Source organism: Leopardus geoffroyi, chromosome B2, assembly GCF_018350155.1.
Source record: "Leopardus geoffroyi isolate Oge1 chromosome B2, O.geoffroyi_Oge1_pat1.0, whole genome shotgun sequence".
NCBI lineage: Eukaryota > Metazoa > Chordata > Mammalia > Carnivora > Felidae > Leopardus > Leopardus geoffroyi.
Window position 1 is genome coordinate 40,924,118 of NC_059332.1, and position 26,766 is coordinate 40,950,883.

Genomic DNA, 26,766 nt, shown 5'->3' on the forward strand with positions numbered 1-26,766 from the left:
AAAATACTTATTTAAAATAAAACCTAGAGAGTACCTAGATATTAGTCTAATCAAGAATATAAGGATTCATATGAAGAAAACTTTACAACTTCAGTAAAAGACTTAAGAAAGAATCATGGATGTGATAATTTAGTCTTATAATGATGTTCTTACTCTTGAAGCTTATCAATAAATTCTAAGTAATCTCTGTCAAAATTTTAGCTGGATATTTTTGAGGCACTCTATACACTTATCCTAAGTAATGTGTCGAAGAATAAAGAAGAGTTTGTGAATAGCTGAGCCAGCATTTTTGAAAGAGAATAAAAGGGAACTTAACCTGCCAGATATTAAGACCTACTACAAAGCCATAGTAATACAGTTTGGTATGGTGTAAGAACAAATAAATCACTGACACATATTAGAGAGCTTATAGACCAAAGGAGATGTGGGAGCTTTATAAAGATGACCCCATAACCAATAGATAAAAGTTAAATCATTTAGTAGATGGTGTTGGAAAAAAATAGCTCAGTATATATTGAGAAATAAAACCTTATTCTACATGATATACAAAGGTACAGTTGTATTCCACCTAAATGTGGAAGATAAAACCAAAAGATGAATAGAAGAAAAAGAGGAATATTTTTGTGACTTGGGGTTGGGGAAAGAACTTCCTAAAACCTTACAGTATAAACCAATTGCATGTGTGTGTATGTGAATTTAATTGCATCAGAATAGGTAGTACTATTTAACAAAGGACCCCATAGGCAAAATTAATACACAAGTGACAAACAGGAGACAATATTTGCAATGTTTAATATTGCCAGGTGCCATTATCCTCTAGATTAGATTCTGCAAATAAGATAAAAGAAAGCAATCCCAGCAGAAAAATGGGCAAAGACAATTTATAGAAAAGGAAGCCCCAAAAGTAATAAGCATATAAAGAGTTGCTCAAAGATACCAGCGACCAGGGACATGCAGATTAAAACAATATGACATTATTTCAAATATGTTGACCTTGCACATATTAGAAAACCAGATAAAACCAAATGCTGATGAAGATGCAGGACTATAAAAACCCTCATACACTGGGGCGCCTGGGTGGCGCAGTCGGTTGAGCGTCCGACTTCAGCCAGGTCACTATCTCGCGACCCCGTGAGTTCGAGCCCCGCGTCGGGCTCTGGGCTGATGGCTCAGAGCCTGGAGCCTGTTTCCGATTCTGTGTCTCCCTCTCTCTCTGCCCCTCCCCCGTTCATGCTCTGTCTCTCTCTGTCCCAAAAATAAATAAACGTTGAAAAAAAAAATTAAAAAAAAAAAAAAAACCCTCATACACTGATGGGGGATATGTAGCCACTCTGGACTGTACCAGGGCACTCAGAATAAGAACTTAACATGAATTATGACCCAGAAATTCTGCTCTTGAGTTTATATGCCAAAGAACGTCGCAGACATATCTGTAAGAGAACATTTACACGATGTTTATTACAGCATTGTATAGTAGAAAGGCATTGGAGGTTGTCCAGGTGTCCAGTGCAGGGAGAGTAGAGAGAGAAAATATTTTGGGTACGTGACATAGCATACTATGTAGCCATTGGAAACAGCAAATCAGATGTACACATACAAAATGAATGGATTATGTTACAGACGTGTAAATGTAACGATGAGATATATAACACAATGAGAATTAACATGCATTAAAAATACATGCACTCAGGCAGCTTTTCCTGCCAACACGGGTCCTGTCCTGTGCTTTAATAAAATCACCTTTTTGCACCAAAAAAAAAAAAAAAAAATACATGCACTCAAATACATTTTGCAAAAACACATACAACTAAAAGGGCACACAATAAGCACAGTAGAATGGTTGCCTATCAGGATACAGGAACTAGGCTAAGGTGCAATTTAAAGATGTTCCGAACTCCCCATCTCATTTCATGGAAGTGTAGGGATTCTTTTGTGTAGGATATGATCTGTAAATGTGTCTAGCTGGCAGTATGATGAAAGCAAATGAAATGACTGAAATGAAATGGGAATTTGATATCCTCAAATCTAGTGTGAGATCTACACATCTACATATCCAGAATGAGAAGCAGGTTCTTAAGCTGACTTCATTGCTCAAAGATCTCACAGATCTTTGAGAATAATATTTCCTTCTAACACCAAAGCACTTCCCTATTTTGGCTCTTCTAGGATGGATTCCAATTGAAATATTATGTTGTGATATATACAGTTATTTTATGACACTCTGATTTTTTTTTTCTTTAACTTTACAGAGACTGTGCAGTTGATCCAACTTGTGTTTTATGCATGGAGTGCTTTTTGGGAAGTATTCACAGAGACCATCGATATAGGGTTAGTAATGCCCAGATAATAACCATACCCACTATTAAATTTTATATTAGATACCTTTTCTGTCTTTTTTAAATTCCAAGATTTAACACTAAAATGGGGGAGACTGGTTTAAGAAATGTGTTATTTTAACACCATTAAACATATGATAGCAGTGTAGACATGAATTTTGAATCAGGCTTCCTGAATACATGGTTTAGGAAAGACAGCACAGATATCAGCTCCTGCATATTGCTTTTCAGCTAGTTTGTTTTGCTATTTTCTTATGTTTATTATCTTCATAATTCTAGGTTTATTCAGAAGGTTATCAAAAATTAGAGGATAAAGATGAGAGGTAAAGTGGGAGGGAGGTTCTGAAGGGAAGGACATGGGAGAAAAGGAGTAAGGAAGCATCAGGATTATACATTTAAGAAATGCTTTGTTGGTCATTGTCTACAGAAGATTTGTCATTTCTTAATATTAAAGAGGCATCTACTACATCGCGGAAGAGGGCCCAACTCCAGAACATGAGACCCACCTATTTTATTATTTTTCTACTGCTATAATGTAGTCAGTACTTTGCAAAAAGTCAGGTATGTTTGCTTTTAAATCAAGGATATGAACAAAGACAGTTTATGCTAAGCCTGTCCTAAGCCTGTCCTGGTTCCTCTACTAGAAATTGAAGGCAAAGCCGTGAGCATTCAAAAGTTAAGGAAGTGTTAGTAGCTGGAACTTTTCACCCTCAAATGAAATAGTAGAGGGAATATTGCAATCTTATTATTAATTCAGGAGCCCTGTTGGCTCAGGACTTTTCCTCCTGTTTGTTTGTTTTTTTTCCACTCTACCCGAGTATTGCTAATAGTGAACTAAAGCAGCTACAAAATTAAGACTCCTTGTGTCTTTGTATGTTTTTATTTTCAGAAGTCAGTAAGAGAATCCCAGTTTTCTTTAAGCTGTTCTATCTATATCTCGGGTAACCAGAAGAAGAATAAAAACTATAGGGTTATCATTTTCCAAATGGCTGCCTCCTCATGGTTTGTGGGTTTTTTGTGGGGTTTTTTTGTTTGTTTGTTTGCTTGTGTTTTGGCATATATCCCTGCAGCCCCTGGGAATAATTGTCACTCGTGGATTTACATTAATTATATTTTTATATATAACAGATACTTTCTTTGGACAGTATGTAATAGGGCTCATTCTGAAATTTGCAGCAAATACCCACTCCTAAAACTCTCTCGTGCAGTATTTTTTTAAGGCAGTATTTCCTATAATTAATGAGTTGTATCTTGCTAGATTCCTTGAATCATTGCCATATCTTAGGGAAGTATGAATAATTCTTGAACCCTGCAGATGGTGAAAACTTTTTCTGACCAGACAATCCACTTTTACATTTCCTGAGCTGCTTTCCTTGTCCAAGAATGCTATTTAGAGGGTGTTAGAAAAGGAAAAACAAACTATTTCTGTAGTTTTTGTTAGTCACTTTCTCTTATCAGATGCAACAATCTTCTAGGGAAAAATAACCATAGTAATCGTTACAGCTCTTGAATCTGTTATATTACATTAGAGCACTGTAACCAGGTGACATTAATACCAACATTGTACCAAAGCCCAGCAGGAAAACCCTGATGGTTTTCCAAATTAAGGAAGTCATGTAGGTAGGCACATTTTACCTCTTTAAACTAGACTAGACACTACAAAGTAGCTTATTTCATTTCAGAATCACTTAATTTAGGCTTATTTAAGCTTTAAAACATCAAGAGGTTTGGCATTTTATTTCATTTAACTCCTCAAAAGAAATGAAACATTTTAGCGATGTTATTTCCTTAGCACTTGCTATTCTTATTTATAATCTGATAGCCCTCAGTAAATACTTATTGACAAGATACTTTACAATTTTTTTTCAAGATGACAACATCAGGAGGTGGAGGTTTCTGTGACTGTGGTGATACTGAAGCTTGGAAAGAGGGTCCTTACTGTCAAAAACATGAACTTAACACCTCTGAAATTGAGGAAGAAGAGGTAAAAACGTTTTCACAAAGTTGTTTTTAAGGAAATACTGTTTTAACCACAAGTTTGAAATATTTTCAGACATAGGAACTAGGTTATGAGAAATGAATAAGCAAAATAGTCCTGTCACTCTTACCAGTGACTAGACCTACTTTGAAAGGTCTTTACATTTTATGGATGTCATACCATTGCTATTAGTACTCACTTGTAATTCTGGAAGTTTAATTTAATTTGGACTTCTATTTGAGGTTTTGTTTTAAGTCCTCATTTATTACTGAAAGATTATTTTTCCTATGTGTATAGATTAATTTTGTTGTTTTTTGTATATTTGTGTTGTGACTAAGATTTTGTAGGCCAGGTACCCTTCTTTTCTGTAACTATACGTGGGAGCCAATTCTAATCACCATCTGGCATATCAGTGTCATTGGATATGTGATGAGACCAAGTATAAATAGCAAAGTACAAATTACAGTCACTCCAGCTGTAAATATATGCTTTTTAAAATTCTTGATTCTGCATTATTTTCTCTAAATGATATTTGTAATGATATAGTAGACTCTTACTAAATAAATACTTAAATCTCTGCTGCTATTTCTGACAGTTTGATGTTTGATTCAACACCCTCATTTCGGATTTTATTTTTAAATGATAGAGAAGTAGATACATTCAAAGTACTTATGCATCGTTGGCAGCTCTGCTACAGATTTGGGGCAAGTGAACATTAATAGTACTTCCTGGTCCTGATACCTTACAAGTCTCAAATATTTGACCTGCACTTTATGGTGCAGGACAAGAGTCTTTTAGACTGTGTTCCACTGTGCTTAGGACAGATTAAAATTTGTGTGAAATGATTGAGTGCTATGAAAAACATATATTTTGTGTTTCATTTGCCTTGTGTAAGTGGTGTAGGATTTGCAGCAGACACCCAGTGATTAGAGTTTCAGATTTCTCCACTTCTATTGGAGGAGCTCCATTTTTATCTCTTTTATATATTGGATTGGATTTCCATTTGTAAAAATACAAGACAAATATTTGACAAAAAGAGCTGTACTTTTAATTAAAAAAGATGAAGACTGGTATAAAACTATGGGAGAAGACATTTGCAAATCATATACAGTAGTCCCACCTTATCCATGGAGGGTGTGTTCCAAGACCCCCTGTTGATATCTGAAGTTGTGGATAGTACTGAACCCTATAGATACTAGTTGTTTTCTTATTCATACATACCTATGATAAGGTTTAATTTATAAAGTCTAATTTTTTGTCAGTAAGAGACTGGTAATAACTAATAATAAAATAGGACAATTATAACAGTATATCATAATAGAAGTTAGGTGAGTGAGCACTCACTTGCTCTCATAATATTGTACTGTACCTACCTTTCTTGTGATGATGTGAGATGATAAAATGCCTACTTTGATGAGATGAAGTGAGGCGAAGGCCATAGGCATTGTGACATAAAGTTAGGCTACTGTTGACCTTTTGACCATGCCTCAAAAGAAAGAGTATCTGCTTCCAGTCTCCCACCTGACCTGGTGGTGACTGAAACCATGGATAAGGGGGGACTTAATGTATCTGAGAAAGGTTTCGTATTCAGAGTATATATCTTACAAATCAACAACAGAACCACAAACAACACAAAAATGTGCAAAGGACTTGAATAGACATTTCTCCAAAGAAGATATAATACACATGACCAACAAACATGTGAAAACATAGTCAGCATCATTAGTTATTAGGGAAATGCAAATTGAAACCACTTCACACCCACTAAGATGGCTATAATCAGAAAAAAAGGAATGTATGTGTTGGTGAAGATGTAGAAAAAGTGGAGCCCTGGTACATGCCTAAAGGGGATGCAAAATAACTCAGAGCCGTGGAACAGTTTGACTATTCCTCCAAAGATTAAACACAGAATTGCCATATGAGCCTGTAATTTCACTGTTAGGTATGTACCCAAAAGCACTGGAAGCAGGTGTTCAAATGAGTATCAACTGTAATGTCTATCAGTAGATGAATGGATAGACAAATTGTGGTGTACAGATAACGTACTATTACTCAGACATAGAAAGGAATGAAATACTGATATCTGGTACAACTTGGATGAACCTCCAAAACATTATTCTAAGTGAAGGAAGCCAGACGCAAAAGAACACATATTGTCTGATTCCATTTATATAAAATACCCAAAATAGGTAAACTTGTAGACAAAGCACACACTGGTGATTGCCAAGGGCTGGGGAAGGGGAGAATGGCAAAAACTGCTTAATGGGTAGGGGGTTTTACTTTGAAGTAATAGAAATGTTTTGGAACTATAGAAAGGTGGTAGTGGTACAACATTATGAATGTACTAAATACCACCAATTAGTTTACTTTAAAATGGTTAGGTTTCTGTTCTGTGAATTTCACCTCAATAAATTACTTAGAAAAACCTTAGGACTTTTGTTACCTTTTAATCTTTGTTTTAGATAGACTGAAAATAATTTTTGAATAAAATTTGCTTGCAGTTACTCTGTTGACTTTATCCTCGTACATAAGTTGGGTAGCTATCAAATATTGACAACTTGAGTTAATTTCCTGTTAGGAAGATGTTAGCAAGCTTGCCTGCCTGACTTAAGTTATATGGTTCTGCCTGGAGAATCTATACTGCAGCAACTTGACAGAGAATAAACCTCCACACTCTGCCATTTAATTCCAATTTAAGAATTCAGTTAAGAGAAATGAAGTCCTCAAGGATAAGACTGTAAGAGAAGCTATTTTTAAAATAGCATTTTGTTTAGCATTCCTGGTCCCCACTCAGTAAATTTATACATATATATAGGGTTTTTTTTTTATCTTTTATGCTTAAAATGGAAGAAAGCTATAAAATATTTGCAATGTACTTTTTTAGTCTGTCATAGAATTGTTTTTATTGAACATAATTTTTTATTATACATTTAGCCTGCATCTTAAGAAAAAAGTTAGAAAAAATATACCTGTATATTATCAAGTATATACTTGATAATACACTTCTCTAGGGATAATGTTTAGCAGTTCCATGGATCTTCTCAACTCTTGGCATTTGGGATGGGACTTTTGTTGTTGTTATATAGGCCAGGGATCAGCAAACTATGGCCCCATAGAGGCCCATTACTGGCACCATCGTAAACTAAGAATGGTTTTTATATTTTTAAATATTTGGAAAAAATCAGTATGATGGTGTCTGTGGCATGTGAAAATGGTAGGAAATTCAGATTTCGGTGTCTGTAAACAAAACTGTACTGCAACACAGGTATGTTTAATTGTGCATTGTCTATAACTGCTTTTCCACTGCAACAGCAAAATTGAGCAGCTGTAACAAATACCCTGTAGTCTACAAAAACTAAAAGACTTAGTATCTGACTCTTCACAGGAAAAGTTTGCTGATCCCAGATACATGCTGTCAGAAGCATTGTGTTTACTTATTTCCCACTCACTAAATGGCAGTAGCATCTCCCATCACTGTGGCAACAGTAAATGCCCAGCCAGGTTTCCAATGGGCCCTTTGGGCATGGGGATAAGTAGGGAGTCTGGACTGTCTCTTTTGATCATCTTCATAGGAACTATAAGAAGTTTCTCTTCCGTCTCTGCATTAGGAAGTGTTATGTTTCTCTTGCTATGGGTCTGGTAACTGATTCCGTTTCCTTTTGTTGAGGCTTCTGGGAAACAGAGCCAAATGTTTGGAAACAGTGCCTGTGTGTAGTAGCTATTTGGAAATTTATATGATCTGCCTTTACAGTAAACATATTATCACCTAATTTTCCTACCTTTATTCTGGTTTTGCCCACTTTGTACGTCTATTTTTTTTAATACTGTCTCATTACACTGATGTATTCTTAAGTTGCTGTAAAACCTTTTTGGAATGAAATTTAATTCAGTAACAAATGCACTGAATGAACAACCTCGGTGAAGACTTTTTTTTACCTGAAATTTTCCCTTATCGATACTGCTCTCATCTCAAATGAATGCAGATTTGTGATTATTAATAGCTAAAAATTATGCCAAGTACTATGCTTTGTTTATCTCATTTAATTCTCAGAACAGTCCTGTTAGATAAGTACTGCTGTTACAGAGATTTTATAGCTGCAGAAGCTTGGGTTTTAGAGAGATTTAAAAACTTGCCCAAAGTCTTTTTTTTTTTTTTAAGTTTATTTTGAGAGAGAGAGCACATGGAAGAACGCGAGAAGGGGAGGGGCAGAGAGAGAATCCCAAGCAGTCTCAGCTCTGTCAGTACAGAGCCCGATGTGGGGCTCGAACCCACGAACCATGAGATCATGAACTGAAATCAAGACTCAGACACTTAACCAACTGAACCACCCAGGTGCCACCCAGGACGTCTTAATGGTAATTTGAGCTCCAGTAATGGAACTCTTTAACAGTGTATTGCCCTGATTTTATTTTTTTCTCCAAATTTTTATTTAAATTCCAGTTAGTTAGCCAGTGGAATATTAGCTTCGGGTATAGATTTTAGTGATTCATCACTTACATACAACACCCAGTGGTCATCATAGCAAGTGTCCTCCTTAATACTCATTACCTATTTACCCCATCCCTCACCTACCTCTTCTCTAGTAACCATCAGTTTGTTCTCTATGGTTAAGAGTCTGTTTCTTGGTGGGGCACCTGGGTGGCTCAGTCAGTTGAGCATCTGACTCCGGTTTCAGCTCAGGTCATGATCTCACATTTTGTGAGTTCGAGCCCCACATTGGGCTCTAAGTTCACAGCACAGAGCCTGCTTGGGTTTCTCTCTCCCTGTCTCTCTGTCCCTTCCCCACTTGTGCTGTCTCTGTCTCTCTCAAAATAAGTAAATAAACTTAAAAAAAAATTTTTTTTAAAGTCTGTTTCTTGGTTTGCCTGTCTTTATTCCTGCCCCCTGTTCAATTGTTTTGTTTCTTAAATTCTACATGTTAGTGAAATGGTATGGTATTTGTCTTTGACTAACTTATTTCCATTAGCATAATACTCTCTAGCTCCATCCACATTGTTACAAATGGTAAGATTGGGGCGCCTGGGTGGCACAGTCGGTTAAGCGTCCGACTTCAGCCAGGTCACGATCTCGCGGTCCGTGAGTTCGAGCCCCGCGTCAGGCTCTGGCCTGATGGCTCAGAGCCTGGAGCCTGTTTCCGATTCTGTGTCTCCCTCTCTCTCTGCCCCTCCCCCGTTCATGCTCTGTCTCTCTCTGTCCCAAAAATAAATAAAAACGTTGGAAAAAAAAAAAATTAAACAAATGGTAAGATTTCATTCTTTTTTATGGCTGAGTAATATTCCAGTGTGCGTGTGTGTGTGTGTGTGTGTGTGTGTGTGTGCGCGCGCGCACGCGCGTGCGCGCCCACACGCACGCATACATATACATATACCACATTTTTTCCATTCATCAGTGGATAGACATTTGGGCTTCTTTCATAATTTGGCTATTGTTGATGATGCTACATTGCACTGATTTTTAAAGTAATTTTTAGCAGTGGAATTTTTTTTTTTTAATAAAAGTCTAATTTAAAAATCCTAATAATAAAACAGATAAAAGTGGTATTATTTTTTTATTCCTGTATAATTAGCATACAGTGTTATATTAGCTTCAGGTGTGCAATATAGTGTTTCAACAATTCTACACATTACTCAGTGCTCCTCATGATTAAGTGTACTTTTAATCCCCTTCACCTATTTTCACATGTCCCCCCACCCACTTCCCCTCTGGTAACTAACAATTTGATTCCCTATATTTCAGAGTCCTTCTTTTGTTTGTCCTTTTTTCTTTGTTCAGTTGTTTCTTAAATTCCACATATGAGGGGCACTTGGGTGGCTCAGTCAGTTAAGTGGCTGACTCTTGGTTTCAGCTCAGGTCATGATCTCATGGTTTCTGAGTTCAAGCCCTGTATTGGCTCCATGCTGACAGCATGGAGACTGCTTGGGATTCTCTCTCTCTCTACCCCTCCCTTGCTTTTGCTCTCTCTCTCTTTCTCTCAAACTTAAAAAAAAAAAAAAAATTCCACATATGAGTGAAATCATACCGTATTTGTCTTTCTCTGCCTGACTTACTTCACTTAGCATTATAACTTATAGATTCGTACACATTGTTTCAAATGGCAAGATTTTATTCTTTTTTATGGCTGAGTAATAATTCCATTGTATACATATGCTACATCTTTATCCTATCAGTGATCACTAAAAGTGGTATTATTAATGAATTTATTTTTTATAAGTTGAATTGTGTATTAGTTACTTGTTAGAAAGTCAACTCGTGAAATAAGCGAGGTTGTTTTGATGACTGGTTTCTAGTTTATTACTAGTTTTAGTTGGGCAATATAGAGAAATGTAATTTTTCCATATCCATAGCTTATTTGCATATGATAAGAGTTAAAATTATTATTATAATACAGTATATGCTTACATTAAAAAAAATTCAATGGGGCACCTAGGTGGCTCAGTCGACTGGGCATCCAACTTCGACTCAGGTCATGGTCTTGAGGTTCGTGAGTTTGAGCCCCACGTCGGGCTCTGTGCTGACAGCTCAGACCCTGGAGCCTACTTTGGATTCTGTGTCTCCCTTTCTCTCTGCCCCTCCCCTGCTCATGCTCTGTCTCTTTCTCTCTCTCCCAAAAATAAATAAACATTAACAAAGTTTTTTAAAATTCAAACATTACAGTAGTGTATCACATAAAAGACTAGTTTTCCATAACCCCCACTGCCTTCTAACATAAGCACAGATGATCTTTTTAACAATATGCCTTGTATTCTTCTGGTTTGAAAGAAGAATAACTCAAGTTGACTCACTGACAAAGATGTGTATTTTCTAAAATAAACATACTCAAAGAACTAGTTATTAGTCATAGTTGATAATACAACATAGGATGAGATGGTCATTTATTTACTCATTCCAACTGACTTATGCTCTCATAAGAGCAATTTGAGCAGAAGTCTTTCTTAGTGTTTAATTTACTATTGTACATATGAGTAGACTTGCACAGCCTAGTATCCTTTCATTGCAGAAATAATCCTTTTTAATCCGTGATCATTTTTCAAGAAGTTGACATGTGTATCCAAAAATAGCAGAAAAATCTGTATTCCTAGGCCTGCCCCAAATTTGGCCAATGTAATAGCAAAGTTACCAGTTGGTGATCCCCAATATGTAATATAACACATTTTAGAGTATATTTTTACATTACTATTTTAAAATACAGGTAATTCTATATTTTTAAACTGATGTACAGTTGAAACAGGAAACAGCTCTACCAGGTCCTGGGATTTTGTACAACAGTTTGAACACTACTGGCCTGGATTCTCAAGAATTGGCAGCAGTTTCTCTTTCAGGATCTGTTCCGTGCTTATAAATCTTGTTTGTTGTAATTGTTTCATCCTCTGATGTCTTGTAACGTGGGACATAATTGTGAGAAATGGAATAATTGTAAGATAATATCACCAAGGAAACTGAATTTTCTACTTTCTATTTTGGTGTCGAGGTTCATATTGTTATTAATACCCATCTTTTAGGAATCCCCAGGATGTACCAGTTCTGGTTCCTTCTTCGTATGGATTGTTTCACTATGTTAATCATTTCTAGCCTCTATAAGAAATAGTCAAATAAACTATGCTGGTAGGATAAAAAAATTTTCTTACATGGGACATATAAAGCAATCCATCGAGAAGAGTTGTGTAGGTTAAAAAAGTGCTGTAAGACTTTGAAAAGTCTTGTTACTCTTCTTACTTTTTCTTCTGTTCTTCAAGCTCTACACCCATCTCCTTTAGGAATCTTTGTCTTGTTTTCCCTCCATTCTTTTTATTCCTCCTCTCCATTTGTTTTGTGTCAGTTCTACTAGGCTTATCTTTGGTGAGGATGGGCAAAAATGTCTGTATCCTTCATGTATATTTGCAAGAATGTGTTGATTCCTATTCTATGATGTTGGAACACACTGATTATCTTATTTGAGAAATGAATATAACACTAGCCATTAAGCTAAATAACATGTTTAGATTTAAGATAAAGCATAAAGATTAAAATCGTGTAAAACATTTTGCTTAAAAGGTATGATAAACTCAGTGTATGTTTATAGTAATACTTTTTCACATAACCTAGAAATTTTGTGACATACTCTCAGTTAAGTATAAGATGCAAAGTTCCCTGTTCCATGCATACGCAACGTGCCCTGATGAAATAAAGTAGACAAGGGAATCAAGGGGTAGTTTTCTGACTTTGTTGATTTCTTCCCTTTAGAATCCTCAAAATCAGGCTCTCCTTCATACCTGTAAAACTAAATATTGCTGGTCTGCCCTCGGATAACATTCCTTTGTTTATTCTGGAAATTGGGATTAGGAGGATATGAAGCTATAAAGATGGTTTGATGTTAAGTTTTAAAGATCTTGGAATGCCATTCTAAAATGTTTAGGTTTATGCATTAGGCATTGGGGTGCCATTGAACATTTTTGATTCAGTAATTGGGATCATTATGAACAAAGTGTTTTAGGAAACTGGATTTGGTAGGATGTAATGTACAGGCTCAAACTGAAGAGAAGCCAAAGCTGGAAGATCAGCCAGCTGTTTACATTAGTATTTTGAGGTAAGGGAAGATGAGAATTAATGTGCATTTAAGATGGTTGTGTTTTTTTTTGTTTTTTTTTTTTTTTCTGTTCTTTCAGGATCCTCTTGTGCATTTATCAGAAGATGTGATAGCAAGAACCTACAACATTTTTGCTATTATGTTTCGATATGCAGTCGAGATACTAACCTGGGAAAAAGAAAGTGAACTGCCAGCAGATTTAGAGATGGTGTAAGTGTGACACATTTATTCTTCATATTCGTATTTGCTCAAACTCAGTTTTAACCATTTTGATTCTAATTCCTCAAATTGAGTTGGAGCAAGGATAGAAGGATAGAGCATAATCTTTTCTTTTTTAATAATTACTTTCCCACAGAACAACTCTTTTATTTTATAGCTTTTAAATACGTGTGATCCACTTAGTTGGTAGAGGTTTCTCCCTGTTAATTGATTGGTTTAGTTAAGCCATGTCAGGGCTCTGCCCCTGGTTTCAGGCACAGGCAGTTTTCTGTTCTTCGTGTGATAAAACTGGTAACTCTAATATTTTTACCATTTGTACTTAGATTATTGAGGAGGTTGCGAACATGTGACCAGAGAGCTGGATTCGGCCATAGCTGTTTTAAGGGCTTCCTTTTCCATGTGATGTGCTTGCCTCAAGCAACAGTCTCTTTAAATCTAACCGAGATTGTTGGAATTGTATTCATATTTAAGGTTGATTACAAGTTGAAGTGAGAGTCTGATGAACATTGGTGGTTTCTGTTTTGCTTTTCAGTAGTATTCTAGATAATTAGGTTGTGGGTTGTTTTTTTTAAAAAGTAAGGTGTTAGCTATATCTTTTTGGAAATGTTGAAAATGGTACCTCAGGAACTTGTCTTCACATACAGGTGTACCTTGTAGGTTGTAGGTTGGGTCCAGACCACTGCAATAAAGTTCTCCACATCAACTGACTCTTTTTTCACTTGAACACTTAGAGGCTATTATAGGGTTATTAATTGGCCTACTTTCAATATTGTGTCTCAGGGAACAGGGAGGCCCCAGGAGAGGAAGACAGACGGGGAAACAGCTGGTGGGTGGAGCAGTAAGAACACACACAACATTTATCAATTAAGTTTGCAATCTTATGTGAATATGATTCCGAGTGCCCCAAAACAATTAGGATAGTAACATCAAAGATCAGTGATCACAAATCGCCATAAGAAATATAGTAATGATTAAAAAAAAGTTTGAAATATTGTAAGAATTATCAAAATGTGATGTAGAGACAGGACATGAGCAAATGCTGTTGGAAAGATGGCATTGATAGGCTTGCTCAACATAGAGTTGCCACAAACCTTCAATTTGTAAAAACAAACAAACAAAACCCCACAGTATTTGTAAAGCACAATAAAACAAGATGTGCCTGTACTTCAAGTTGGGAGCCATTGATCGAAAGCCCAAATTTAGACCCTAGAGCATAGAAGAGTTTTGTTTTTTAATTTTTTTTAATGTTTATTTATTTTGAGAAAGATAGACACAGTGAGAGCAGAGGAGGGGCAGAAAGAGAGGGAGACACAAAATCCGAAGCAGGCTCCAGGCTCTGAGCTGTCAGCACAGAGCCTGATGCAAGGCTCGAACTCAATGACCTGTGAGATCATGACCTGAGCCGAAGTCAGACACTTAACCGACTGAGCCACCCAGGCACCTCAGAAGAGTTTTGTTTTTACCTTTTTGTTCCATTGTATGTTCAAGGCTACCAATATATAAGGGAAAAAAAATCTAACTTCTTTTGTAATGTTTTCCCATGTTAGTAAACTACCCAGAAACCTGAATCACCTATACCCATTTAGATTTCAAGTCCAGCTGGTTCTCCCTCTATCAAACCATTCTACTTCTGGCGTGCCTGGGTGGCTTAGTCAGTTAAGCGTCCGACTTCGGCTAAGGTCATGATCTCACGGTCCGTGAGTTCGAGCCCCGTGTCGGGCTGTGTGCTGACAGCTCAGAGCCTGGAGCCTGCTTCAGATTCTGTGTCTCCCTCTCTTTCTGACCCTCCCCTGTTCATGCTCTGTCTGTCTCTGTCTCAAAAATAAATAAACATTAAAAAAAAAAAAACATTCTACTTCTGTTCCTCTCTATTACTACTATCCTAGTCCAGATTAATTAATCATTCAGCAACATGGCCTCCCTAACTGAACTGCCATATCTACTCTTGTCCCTTAAGATTCGTTCACACTGTAGCACAGTGAACTTTAAGGCAAATCTGACTATATCTCCTATTTTAAATCCTTCAATGCCCTTAGAATGGCAAAATCAATTTCCATTGTAAGGTCTTCAAGATTTCTGCCTCTCTCCAACCTAATCTTCTCCCTCCCTGTGTTCCAGTTCCTAATACTTCCCTTTGCCACCTCAGGACCTTTGCATTCACCCTCCTCTGGCCCAGGTTTCTCAACTGTTGGCGTTTAGGACCAGATTAGTTCTTTGTTATAAGGGCTGTCCAGTGCATTGTAGAATTTTTTTGTTTTATTAATTTATTTTTTTAGTAATCTCTACCCCCAGCATGGGGCTCGAACTCACAACCCTGAGATCAAGAGTCACATGCTCTTCCAACTGAGCCCATCAGTTGGTGCCCAGTGGATTGTAGAATATTTAGCAGCATCCCTGGCCCTTATACACTAGATGCCAGTGACATTCCTGCCCCAGTCATGACAACAAAAAATGTCTCCAGACATTGCCAAATGGTCCTCTGTGGGGGACAGAGAATTGCCTCTAGTTGAGAACCACTGATAGCCAATTCTGACTTTAGGCATCAGATGACTTCTGTGGCAGTTCTTCTCTGAAGTCCCAGACCTGTTTTGTCCAACTGCAGCATTCTGTTCTTCTTGATAAAAGCTAGTTCAGTTAGAATTACATGTCTAATATATATCTTCCCCATCAGATGGTAATGTCATAGAGCATGGGGACCGCAGATGACTTTGCCATAGATATGTGCCCAGTACCTAGCACATTCCCTAGAGCAAAGTATGCTCTTACTAAATCAGCCTGGAGCTAGAGAATATGCAATTAGATAATATATAATTAATGTTTTATGTCACAGAGAGAAGAGTGATACCTACTATTGCATGCTGTTTAATGATGAGGTGCATACCTATGAACAAGTTATTTATACCCTTCAGAAAGCTGTTAACTGTACACAAAAAGAAGCCATTGGCTTTGCAACTACAGTAGATCGAGATGTAAGTAATTTCATTATATTGATGTCAGATAATAAATTGAACTTTCATTACAGATAAATTATTCTGGGAATATTGAGTTAGAGGTATATATATCTAGTCTATTTTTTTTTATTTCATTTTAATATTGGCCCAAATACATACTGGGTATTACTGTAATCTGATATTCCATAGAAAGTTTAGGAGGAAATGTAGATACAGTTGTCCTCATTCTACCCAGTGATTAGAAGTAGTCAGTTATGAAAATAGAAAGTATAGCAGCCTAGAAGAATAAATGTCGTATTGTTTAAGGAACTATACTTATTAATGGCTTGAAAATGTTAGGATGGTTTTGAAGGAAAATATTTTAATTTACTTTTCATCATTGAATAGAATGAATGTTATAAATATTAAAATTGGCCAGAACTGTTATATGCATAAATATGTTTATTTGTTTAGTGGTTGAACAGTTTTAATACTGAATATAGTATTTTTACATGTTAATTTAAAATTTTTTCATTTACCAGGGACGTAGGTCTGTTCGATATGGAGATTTCCAGCATTGTGAACAAGCAAAATCAGTAATTGTGGTAAGTAATTTAGAAACATACCCACAGTATTATTTTTTTTATTTAAAACGAGTTCTGTATTTTGTCATTTATGAGCGCATTTTTCTGCTTTCATGAAGGTAAAGCCAGCATCAACCAAAAGTCATATTTAATATGTTTCTCGAACATTGCATTATTGCTTTATCTAGTTTTTTTAAGCTGTGTAAGATTAATATAGAAAATGAATGTTTACATGAGATATATTTTCTGCCTTCCTATTTCTCTATCAGAGACATCTTAGAAAGTGTTTCATTGTTGTTTTGTTTTTGATAGGGTGTCACGTTACTTTTTAGGACTTAAACTGGCCTTTAGCACCAAGATTAGAATTCAAGGGAAGTTGTTTCTTGGTAACTTATAGCAAGGTATGCTGCATATATAATAGCACTTAGTGTATTATTTCTCTAAAAGAAAACTATTTCCCATGTTTATATTTATTTTTAAAAAGTAAGAATTATTTTAAACTATTTCATGTAAATGCATTTTATGTAAATGTCCTTTAAAAAATAATTTTGTGTATTGTGAAATATTTTAAATATACAGATAAAAACAGAAATGACACAGTAAACACCTGTATGCCCACATTATACAACATTTCCTCATACTTTATGTAAATAAAATAATACAGAGTACCCAGTATTATTCCTTTAATCTTGCTCCCTTTTCTCCTACCCTAGGGATAAGTACTTTCATTAATTCATTTGTTCATTCTTGTGTGTGCCTCTATACTTCCATTTATTAAATCTGTCAACATTATATGTATTGATTTGGAGGCCTTTAAATATTATATAACAAGCTTCATACTGGATGTATTATACTGCAACTTTTCATTGCAGTGTTGGTTCTACATTTATGTGTGTTGATGCATGTCCTGTGAAGTGTTCCATTGATAACTTTACCATAGTTTTTCCATTCTCCTGCTGATAGACAATTAGGATAATTCCTCCCCCCCCCCCCCCCGCCCCCATCACTAACAGTCCTTTTATGGACATTGTTTTGTCTCCTTGTTGCATAGATGCAAAGGTTTCTGTAGGGTATATACCAAGAAATGGAATTTCTGAGTTGTTAGGATATCAGCATTTTCATCTTTATTAGATTTTGCCAAGTTAGTCTCCAAAACAGTGGTACTAATATACATTCCCACCAACAGTGGATAGAGAGTTCCCATTTCTCCACAGCTTTGTCAAAACTGTATGCTGTCAGATTTTTTAACTTTTGCCAATTTAATGTGTATGAATGGCATCTCATCAATTAAATTTGCATTGCCTTAATTATTGAGTACCTTACTTCATGTTTATTTATGTTTTCTTTGAATTTCCTATTCGTACCCTTTACCAATTTTTTTCATTTAATGTTTAGGATAAACAGAGCACTCATAGATTATCAAGTAGGAACAAAATAGAAAAATGGACATAGGATATGAAAAGGCAGTCACAGGAGAGAAAATCTAGGCGGTCAGTGTATATGAAGAGACTCATTTGTTAGTAATCAGTAAAATGACAAGGAGACTTCATACTCATCAGGATGGAGAAATTAGAGTTATAAAATATCTTACTGGCAGAGATGCAGAGAATAGGAATACTTGTGTAAAACTAAATTGCTACAGCATTTTAGGAAAATAATCTAGTAGCATCTATGAAAGTTACCTTTCCTAAGAATTTATCCCATAGAAATGTAAGCACTAGGAAGTGTGTGTACAAAGATGTTCAGTACTGCTTTTTTTTGGAGACAACAGAAGACTGAAACAAAGGGAATATGAATGCCCTTCTCTAGAGGATGTTTGAATAAATCCACACCACAGAATATCATGAGTCATTAACGAAAATCAGTTAATGCAAAGATGCACAAGAGTATATATAGTATCCCATTTTTATAAATCAAATAAAAATCTTTATAAATGTCTACATACATAATATATAGAGATAGAGAAAATATGCAAAGATGTACTGTCTTTTTTTTTAATATGAAATTTATTGTCAAATTGGTTTCCATACAATACCCAGTGCTCATCACAACAGGTGCCCTCCTCAATACCCATCACCCACCCTCCCCTCCCTCCCACCCCCCATCAACCCTCAGATTGTTCTCAGTTTTTAAGAGTCTCTTATGGTTTGACTCCCTCCCTCTCTAACTTTTTTTTTTTTTTTTACTTCCCCTCCCCCATGGTCTTCTGTTAAGTTTCTCAGGATCCACATAAGAGTGATAACATATGGTATCTGTCTTTTCTCTGTATGACTTATTTCACTTAGCATAACACTCTCCAGTTCCATCCACGTTGCTACAAAAGGCCAGATTTCATTCTTTCTCATTGCCAAGTAGTATTCCATTGTGTATATAAACCACAATTTCTTTACCCATTCACCAGTTGATGGACATTTAGACACTTCCCATAATTTGGCTATTGTTGAGAGTGCTGCTATAAACATTGGGGTACAAGTGCCCCTATGCATCAGCACTCCTGTATCCCTTGGGTAAATTCCTAACAGTGCTATTGCTGGGTCATAGGGTAGATCTATTTTTAATTTTTTATGGAACCTCCACACTGTTTTCCAGAGTGGCTGCACCAATTTGCATTCCCACCAACAGTGCAAGAGGGTTCCCGTTTCTCCAGATGTACTGTCTTAATGTGGGTTATGGGGATGGGATGAAGTTGGGGTAGAAGGATGCTCCAAACAAAAAAATGAGAAGGGGGAATAAACATTAAAAATTGTGTATGGGGCGCCTGGGTGGCTCAGTCGGTTGAGCGTCCGACTTCAGCTCAGGTCACGATCTCACGGTTCGTGAGTTCGAGCCCCGCGTCGGGCTCTGGGCTGATGGCTCAGAGTCTGGAGCCTGCTTCCGATTCTGTGTCTCCCTCTCTCTCTGCCCCTCCCCCGTTCATGTTCTGTCTCTTTCTGTCCCAAAAATAAATAAACGTTAAAAAAAAATTTTTTTTTTTTAATTAAAAATTGTGTTAGACTTAAATAGACATTTCTTCAAAGAAAGTATATAAATTACCAATAAACACACGGAAACATGCTCAACATTACTAATCGTTAGGGAAATGCAAATAAAAACCATGATGAGATACCACCTGAAACCCGTTAGGATTGCCATTATAAACAAACAAACAACAATAGCACAACATCGCAAGTGTTGGTAGGGATATGGACGAATTGCAACCCTTGTGCACACTGCCGGTGGGAATGTAAAATGGTACAGCCACTATGGAAAACTGTATGGTGGTTCCTTTAAAAAAAAATAGAATTACCATATGATCCAGCAGTTTTACTTCTGGATATATACACAAAAGAATGGAAAGCAGAGCCTCAGAGACATTTGCACAGCTATGTTCATAACAGCATTATCATTCACAATAGACAAATGATAGAAGCAACGCAAGTGTCTATTGATGGGTGAATGGATAAAATAAAATCTATATACATACAATAGGATATCATTCAGCCTTAAAAAGGAAGAAGATTCTGACACATGCTACATACAACCTGGATGAACCTTGAGGACGTTATGCTTAGAGAAATAAGCCAGTCACAAAAAGATAAATATTGCATGATTCTGTTTATATGATACCTCTAGAGTTTGGTAGGTATAGAGTTTGGGTTTTGCAAGATGAAGAGAGTTCTGGGGATTGGTTACTCTACAGTGTGAATGTACTTAACACTTCTGAACTGTACACTGAGAAACAGTTACGTTGGAAATTGTATTTTTTTTTTTGAAGTATCAATAACATCACTTCTGTGCAGTAAAGCAAATTATTTAAATAAACGTGTAATTGCATTTAAGAAATTAAAGACCTAAAACAAATGTAAGCTTTTAAATAAATTCTAATTGGTGGGGCAGATTTTCAAATATAGGACCAAAGATTCAGGTTACCCATAAGCTGTAACTTCTTACTTTGTTGTAAGAATCCTAAGATTCTTTCTAGAAAATTAGGATCTGAGTAAGGCAAGCCAAGTGGTATTTTTCTTACACACATACATGAAAAATTCTCCTATAATGATGAGAGTGTAGTTACATTAAATGAAAATATTAGCTTTTTTCTATAAGATAGCCTTTTTAAGTTTGTTTTTTCATTCTACCATTTCTTTTTAAGAGAAATACCAGTAGACAGACAAAGCCACTCAAAGTTCAAGTTATGCATTCGTCTATTGTGGCACATCAGAATTTTGGTTTGAAACTTTTGTCTTGGCTGGGAAGTATTATTGGATATTCAGGTAGGTTCAAAAAAACTATTTTGGAAAAAAAAATCAAGTGAAATGATTTCTTGCTTTAATTTCACATTTTAAAATACCATCTCAGAATATCTTTATGCACAGAAAAACCCACATTTCCCATATTTTGATCCACAGGATTTTTTATATGCATACAAAGGATTCTGTCCTCAAATAAATGCAGGAAGTATTGGATTAAACAGTGGTAAATGACATTAGTACGCTAATGGAATCTAAATCTCACAGACTTGATACAAGAACTTTTTTTTTTAAACAACATTCTGTGGAACTGTATTCCACTGAGCAAGCTGGAGAATACAAGTGTAAATAAAACCTAAATGATTACCAGTTTAGAGGATACAACACTAATGTTGAAATTTTTGTTTTGACTCCTCCAGATTTTGGTTACTAATAATTTGCAGCTCTGAACACTTGCAAATTTGAAGTTACTGATTTGTATTTACTGTCTTTGTCTTTCCACAGTCCACAAATTAAATCATCTTTCTAACGTGGTGGTAACAGAACAAAGAACTCTCATGTCTAATGCCAAAAGTACAAGTTTGGCGTATAAAATATAACACAAAAGAGAAAAACAGGAATACATCTAAGCTGTTTGTCATACTGTTTTTCAGGCAAGAGAGGTGGTTTGGATCAATGACATTCTGAGGTTTATTATAAAGAGAATTTCTAAAATATTTATCTTAAAAGAACATTGCCACATTGTGAACTGACAGTTGAGAATATTGAGGTGTGGAAATTTAGGAGACCATGTTTGCTTGCCTTTTAAATAAATGTCTCTCCAGTTATTTTTGTTATCCACGTATATTTGAGTTTTGGTGTTTTCTATTGGATACCTGTGTGCCAAATTCTGTGCTACAGTAGTAATGAATAGTAGTATCATGGAAGCAATTTTCTGTCAAGAAATTTTTTGAGATATTTACCTGAAATAATTTAAAGACTTTATCTTTTATTTAATATTTATGTAAGTGTTTCTCTTTAGCCTTGTAAAAAATTTCTATTCAGTGACTTTTAGAACTAAATTTTAAAATTACTCCATTTTTACCTGATTATTTTGCATGCTTCTAGAAGACTAAAAACAGTAATTTTAATTATAAAGTATGAAACAAAAAGGTTATTGAAGTTTTGCTATGTTAATGCTTATGTTCATATTTGAAGAACTTTTTTTTTTTTTTTTTTTTTTTTTTTTTTTTTAAGTTCAGCATTTAGAAGATGTAGCAATTTGTCTTCCAGGACCTCTTCATAGTAGGTACACATAGGTACACAGGGAACATTTGTTTAATGAATGGAAGCATTTTGCAGAACACTAATAAATGGACTGAGATATAGTACAGAGGCTATGCGTTTTTTTTTTTAATGGTAGCACAATTCTATATTACAGCTACCTTCAGTTATCATGGGATGTAACAGTTTTGCTATAATCTGGTTTAATTAGCATAGGTCCTTAAAGAACAGTATTTAAATTTTTTACAACCTAAGAGATTGTTGACTTTCTGATAGACTTATATTTCGGTATTCTCGAATAAGAATTGGTATATAATGCAGGATTTAGAATTTTCCTCCTTTTTGTGAAAATGTTAATAAAATAGCTAATATATTTACCTTTTCTGAATAAATTTGACCTTTAGTAAACATGTAAAATTCTATAGATTCGTTAGAACATTTCTATTAAAATGTCATTTTATTTTAATACTTAAAGTTACTATTTCATGACTACTTTTCTTCCTGTTTTAGATGGGCTTCGCCGAATTTTATGTCAAGTCGGTTTACAAGAAGGGCCAGATGGTGAAAACTCTTCTCTGGTGGATAGATTGATGCTTAATGATTCCAAATTGTGGAAAGGTAATCTTTTAACTACTTTCAAGGTATAGGGGAACCTTAAATAGGTAATTGGGAAACTGTTTTGTTTTTTTTTTTTTTCATTTGGGAAGGTATTTAATAAATATACTTACAGTTTTTAGAATAAGTACATGTAGTCTTGTTCTCTGGAAGAAACAAAAACAGATTTTGGAGTCCAAGACCTAAATTAAATAACCTTTATATTTTGTTAGAAAACCATTTTTAGAAAAACCAATTTTTTGAGAAGCAGATTGCAGGGTGCCTGGGTGGCTCAGTCAGTTGAGCATCTAACTCTGGATTTCAGCTCAGGTCATGATCTCATGGTTCGTGAGATAAAGCCCTGTGCCGGGCGCTGTACTGATAGCACAGAGCCTGCTTGGGATTCTCTCTCTCTCTCTGCTCTGTCCCCCCCAATTAATAAATAAACATTAAAAAAAAAAGTAGATTGCAAATATTTTATACTGAATAACATGTACAGTTTTGCCTTTGAGACTTAAAATACAATTGTTCACATAAATACTTTGGAAATGTAATTTTTGGTTTGTTTGGTATATCCTTATTTTAAATCTGCTCTTTTCGTAAAAGGTGCTAGGAGTGTGTATCATCAGTTGTTCATGAGCAGTCTACTTATGGATTTGAAATATAAGAAACTGTTTGCTGTTCGATTTGCAAAGGTAAGTAGTTTCTCAGTTTTGAAATTTAACAAAATAGTCAGGTTATATATGGAGTAAATATAACTTGTGATTATATCCAGGCTTTGTAATATTAACAACTAATAATAATGTTACTTGTTGATTTTAAATCCTAAGAAACTTTGTAAGTGATCTTTTTATCTTTTATCAATAGAGTAAAATTCTAGCTATAAGACTTTTCTTGTTCATCACCTGCCGCGATAATACAAATATCCAACTGTGAAATGTGTTTGATCTAAAATGATAAATGAAGAATTTAAACTTATGCCGTGGTGAATTATGGTATTATTCTCATTGAGATTTGTATAAGGAAAAGATCATCTTAGCTGAAATGGCATGGGTATATGGATGTGATTTTAAGAATCATGAATTCTTGGAGTGCCTGGCTGGCTCAATCAGAAGAGCATGTGACTATTTATCTCAGGGTCATGTGCTGGAGCCCTATGTTGGGTGTGGAGATTACTTAAAATAAATAAAACTTAAAAAAAAAAAAGAAGAATCGTCAACTCTTGGTTGTTGATATTGTTGAAGTATGTTCTCCCTTTCCATAGTATGTGCTTATTTTTTTGTTTTCACCTGAATTAGGAATTCTTAAGGAAGCATATGAGGATCATTTGGGGAGCTCTTTCTATATATATAGTTGTGTATCATGCTTAAACTTGCTGAAAAGCAGATTCACCAAGAATGGTGTCTAAGCATGTGTCCTTTCAAAGAGCCATCAGGTGATGCTGATATACATCCATAAGAAAGAAAAGTCTGGTTTCATCAGAGACCATGTAACGCTGCTGTGGTTTAGCCCTGCCAGTATGCAATAACATCCCAGCATTTTAGAAGCTATTGCTCCTATTTGAGCTCATAAATTGCCATTGTGCGTGAGAAGATTGTATAGTGAACCGGTATTTATACAAAATTTAATTGGTAGAAGTCATTTCAGTTATCATTCTCATAGCAGTGTTATCTTAATTGATTCCTCCAGCACTGACTTTTCATTATAATCCTTAAACATTTGGTCAATGTGGATTAGAGGTGAATCTCCCCCTTGTTGTTTAGAATTACCAGCAGTTGCAGAGAGATTTTATGGAGGATGATCACGAGCGAGCAGTGTCCGTGACTGCTCTGTCTGTCCAGTTCTTCACTGCACCTACTCTGGTGAGTAGTGCTTGCCTTTTCTTTGTAACTGATAGCTGGCACTCCTTGCCTTTTTTTGCCTTCTTAATAGAACTATGAGCGTTTGCAGAGTGATTATGTGACAGATGACCACGACAGAGAGTTTTCAATCGCAGACCTCTCGGTTCAGATATTCACGGTTCCTTCACTTGTAAGTACGAAAAGATTAAGAAGAACTTTCTTGTTTTCCATTGACAGAAGTAAAGCCTTAAAATAATAGAGAATGAAGATCTGTATATTCCTGAATAGAATAATATTTTATTAGTGGATGATAGGACGTTAGGCACCTTCAACCATTCTAGAACATATCCTTCAGTATGTAATTTAAAGAGAAGAAATCATTTAAGCTTAATCTCTCTACTTTCTCATACTACTTCCCTGAGGTTTTGAACTGAGGAGTTAAAAATTAAACTGAGTGGTTTAACACATGCATCCATTAGAAACAGCATATTGTATACAAACTCACATTTTGAGAAGCTCCCTCCCCCATCCCCATAAGGGAAAGGATAGCTAAGGCAACTGAATTACAATGACTGTGGGTGGTCTTGTACTCAAGTTTCACTAGTTGCTCAGGAAGGCATCACTATGTTTTAGTGCTATACAAAAATTAAAATTCATAGTTCATTTATTTAACAAAAATGTATTGAGCATCCATGATTTATCAGGCACAGTTCTAGGCTTTGGGAACACCGTAGTGAACAAAAACTGATGCTGTCCTTGGCCTCATGGAACTTAAAATAATGGGAAAGATTCACAGAATTCATTAATTAAAATTATAATGAAAACTCAAGAATTTGGTTGTTTTGGGGTGGCTGTGTGGCTCAGATCGTGAGCTCACAGTTCACGAGTTCAAGCCCTGTGTCAGGCTCACTGCTGTCAGTGCAGAACCCGCTTTGGATCCTGTCCCCCTCTTTCCTTGCCCCTCCCCCACTCGCTGTCTCTCAAAAAATAAAAATAAACATTAAAAAATAAATAAAATTTAAAAACATAATTTGGTTGTTTTGAGAGAGAATAATGGATCTGACCTTTTCCCAAAGTTCAGAGACAGATTCTATAGGTAAGGCACCTTTATGTGGAGTCATGAAGGAAAGTTCATTTAAAGGGACCAGCACTTGAGAAAGTCTGGTGAGGTAGGAAAGTTCCTATACAGGAAACAGAAGGAAAGCCAGCACAGTTGAAGATTCTTGAACATGGAATAAAATGTGACCAGAAATGAAGGTGGTGGGTGCCAGATTGTATACAATTAAGAGTACTGTGTGGTTCTAACAAGGTACCTTTTCCAGTTTTTTTTGTTTATTTGTCTTTAATGAGCATTTCCACCCCCCCCCCCAAATTACCTTTATGTTCATTTAGTACAGTTGAAGCTATCTGAAGTCTGTTTATCCACTAATGAGATATTATAGGCCAAATTAAAGATTTTGGTTTTTATTGAAGACTATGGAAGGCAGTGAAGAGTTTTAAGTGGTAACATTTACATCATCACGTTTGTGATTTTTTAAAAGATCATGCTGTTTGTAATTTGGAGAACAAATTGACAGGGGGGCAAAAGCGAGTGTGGGGAACCTCATTAGAACCTGATGCAATGATCCAGACCAGAGTTGGTGGCAACTTGAGCTGGGATCGTGGCAGCAGATATGAGTGGTGAGAGAGATTTAGGTAGTAAAATCTATAGGACCGGCCAGACTTGGGTTTGAGGGGTCAGTTGGTGATTGGTTGTTAGATTCAAGGGAAAGTGTAAAGATGATTCCCAGGTTTGTAACTTGCAACCCAGTAAGTGTTGTGCCACTTGCACAGGGGGGGTTGGAGAATGAGTAGGATTTATGAAGAGAAAGAGTGATGCTTTCATTTTAGTCAGGGATGTTTGAGAAGCCCCTGAGATAATCCCATGTGTATCCAGATGTTTCCTCCGTTGATCTTTTTGTCTATTTTCATGTCAGAACCCAGTTTTAATAATTTTAGCTTAATATTCTATTTTGATATCTTCTAGAGCTAAATCCTTTAGTATTAAAGATGTACTAAAATCAGTTTGTCAATTCTTCCCTCCCCCCTCCCCGAAAAAGAAAGACACATTAGGATTTTGATTGGAAAGGTATTGTATTTATAGATTCTTTGCGAAGAGCTGATATCTTTGCGATATTAAATATCTCCATCCAGGAACATAATTTGTCCTCATGTGTGAGGTTTTATTTTAT

At 35.8% G+C, this 26,766-nt stretch overlaps 1 protein-coding gene across 8 annotated transcripts in view; it reads left to right on the forward strand.

Annotated features, from left to right (window-relative positions):
- The window catches only part of UBR2 (ubiquitin protein ligase E3 component n-recognin 2), a 127,394-nt gene that overhangs the window by 37,353 nt on the left and 63,275 nt on the right, over nt 1-26,766 (forward strand). For 6 of the 8 annotated variants that reach the window (XM_045498234.1, XM_045498237.1, XM_045498235.1 and 3 more), the window contains exons 3-11: nt 2,250-2,328; nt 4,207-4,320; nt 12,958-13,088; nt 15,928-16,066; nt 16,570-16,632; nt 20,741-20,861; nt 22,611-22,718; nt 23,301-23,389; nt 24,627-24,725. In XM_045498234.1, coding sequence (XP_045354190.1) covers nt 2,250-2,328; nt 4,207-4,320; nt 12,958-13,088; nt 15,928-16,066; nt 16,570-16,632; nt 20,741-20,861; nt 22,611-22,718; nt 23,301-23,389; nt 24,627-24,725 — 943 coding nt within the window. Of the gene's footprint in view, nt 1-2,249; nt 2,329-4,206; nt 4,321-12,957; nt 13,089-15,927; nt 16,067-16,569; nt 16,633-20,740; nt 20,862-22,610; nt 22,719-23,300; nt 23,390-24,457; nt 24,557-24,626; nt 24,726-26,766 lie in introns of all 8 variants that reach the window. The other 2 variants (XM_045498233.1, XM_045498236.1) reach the window with 1 other exon arrangement.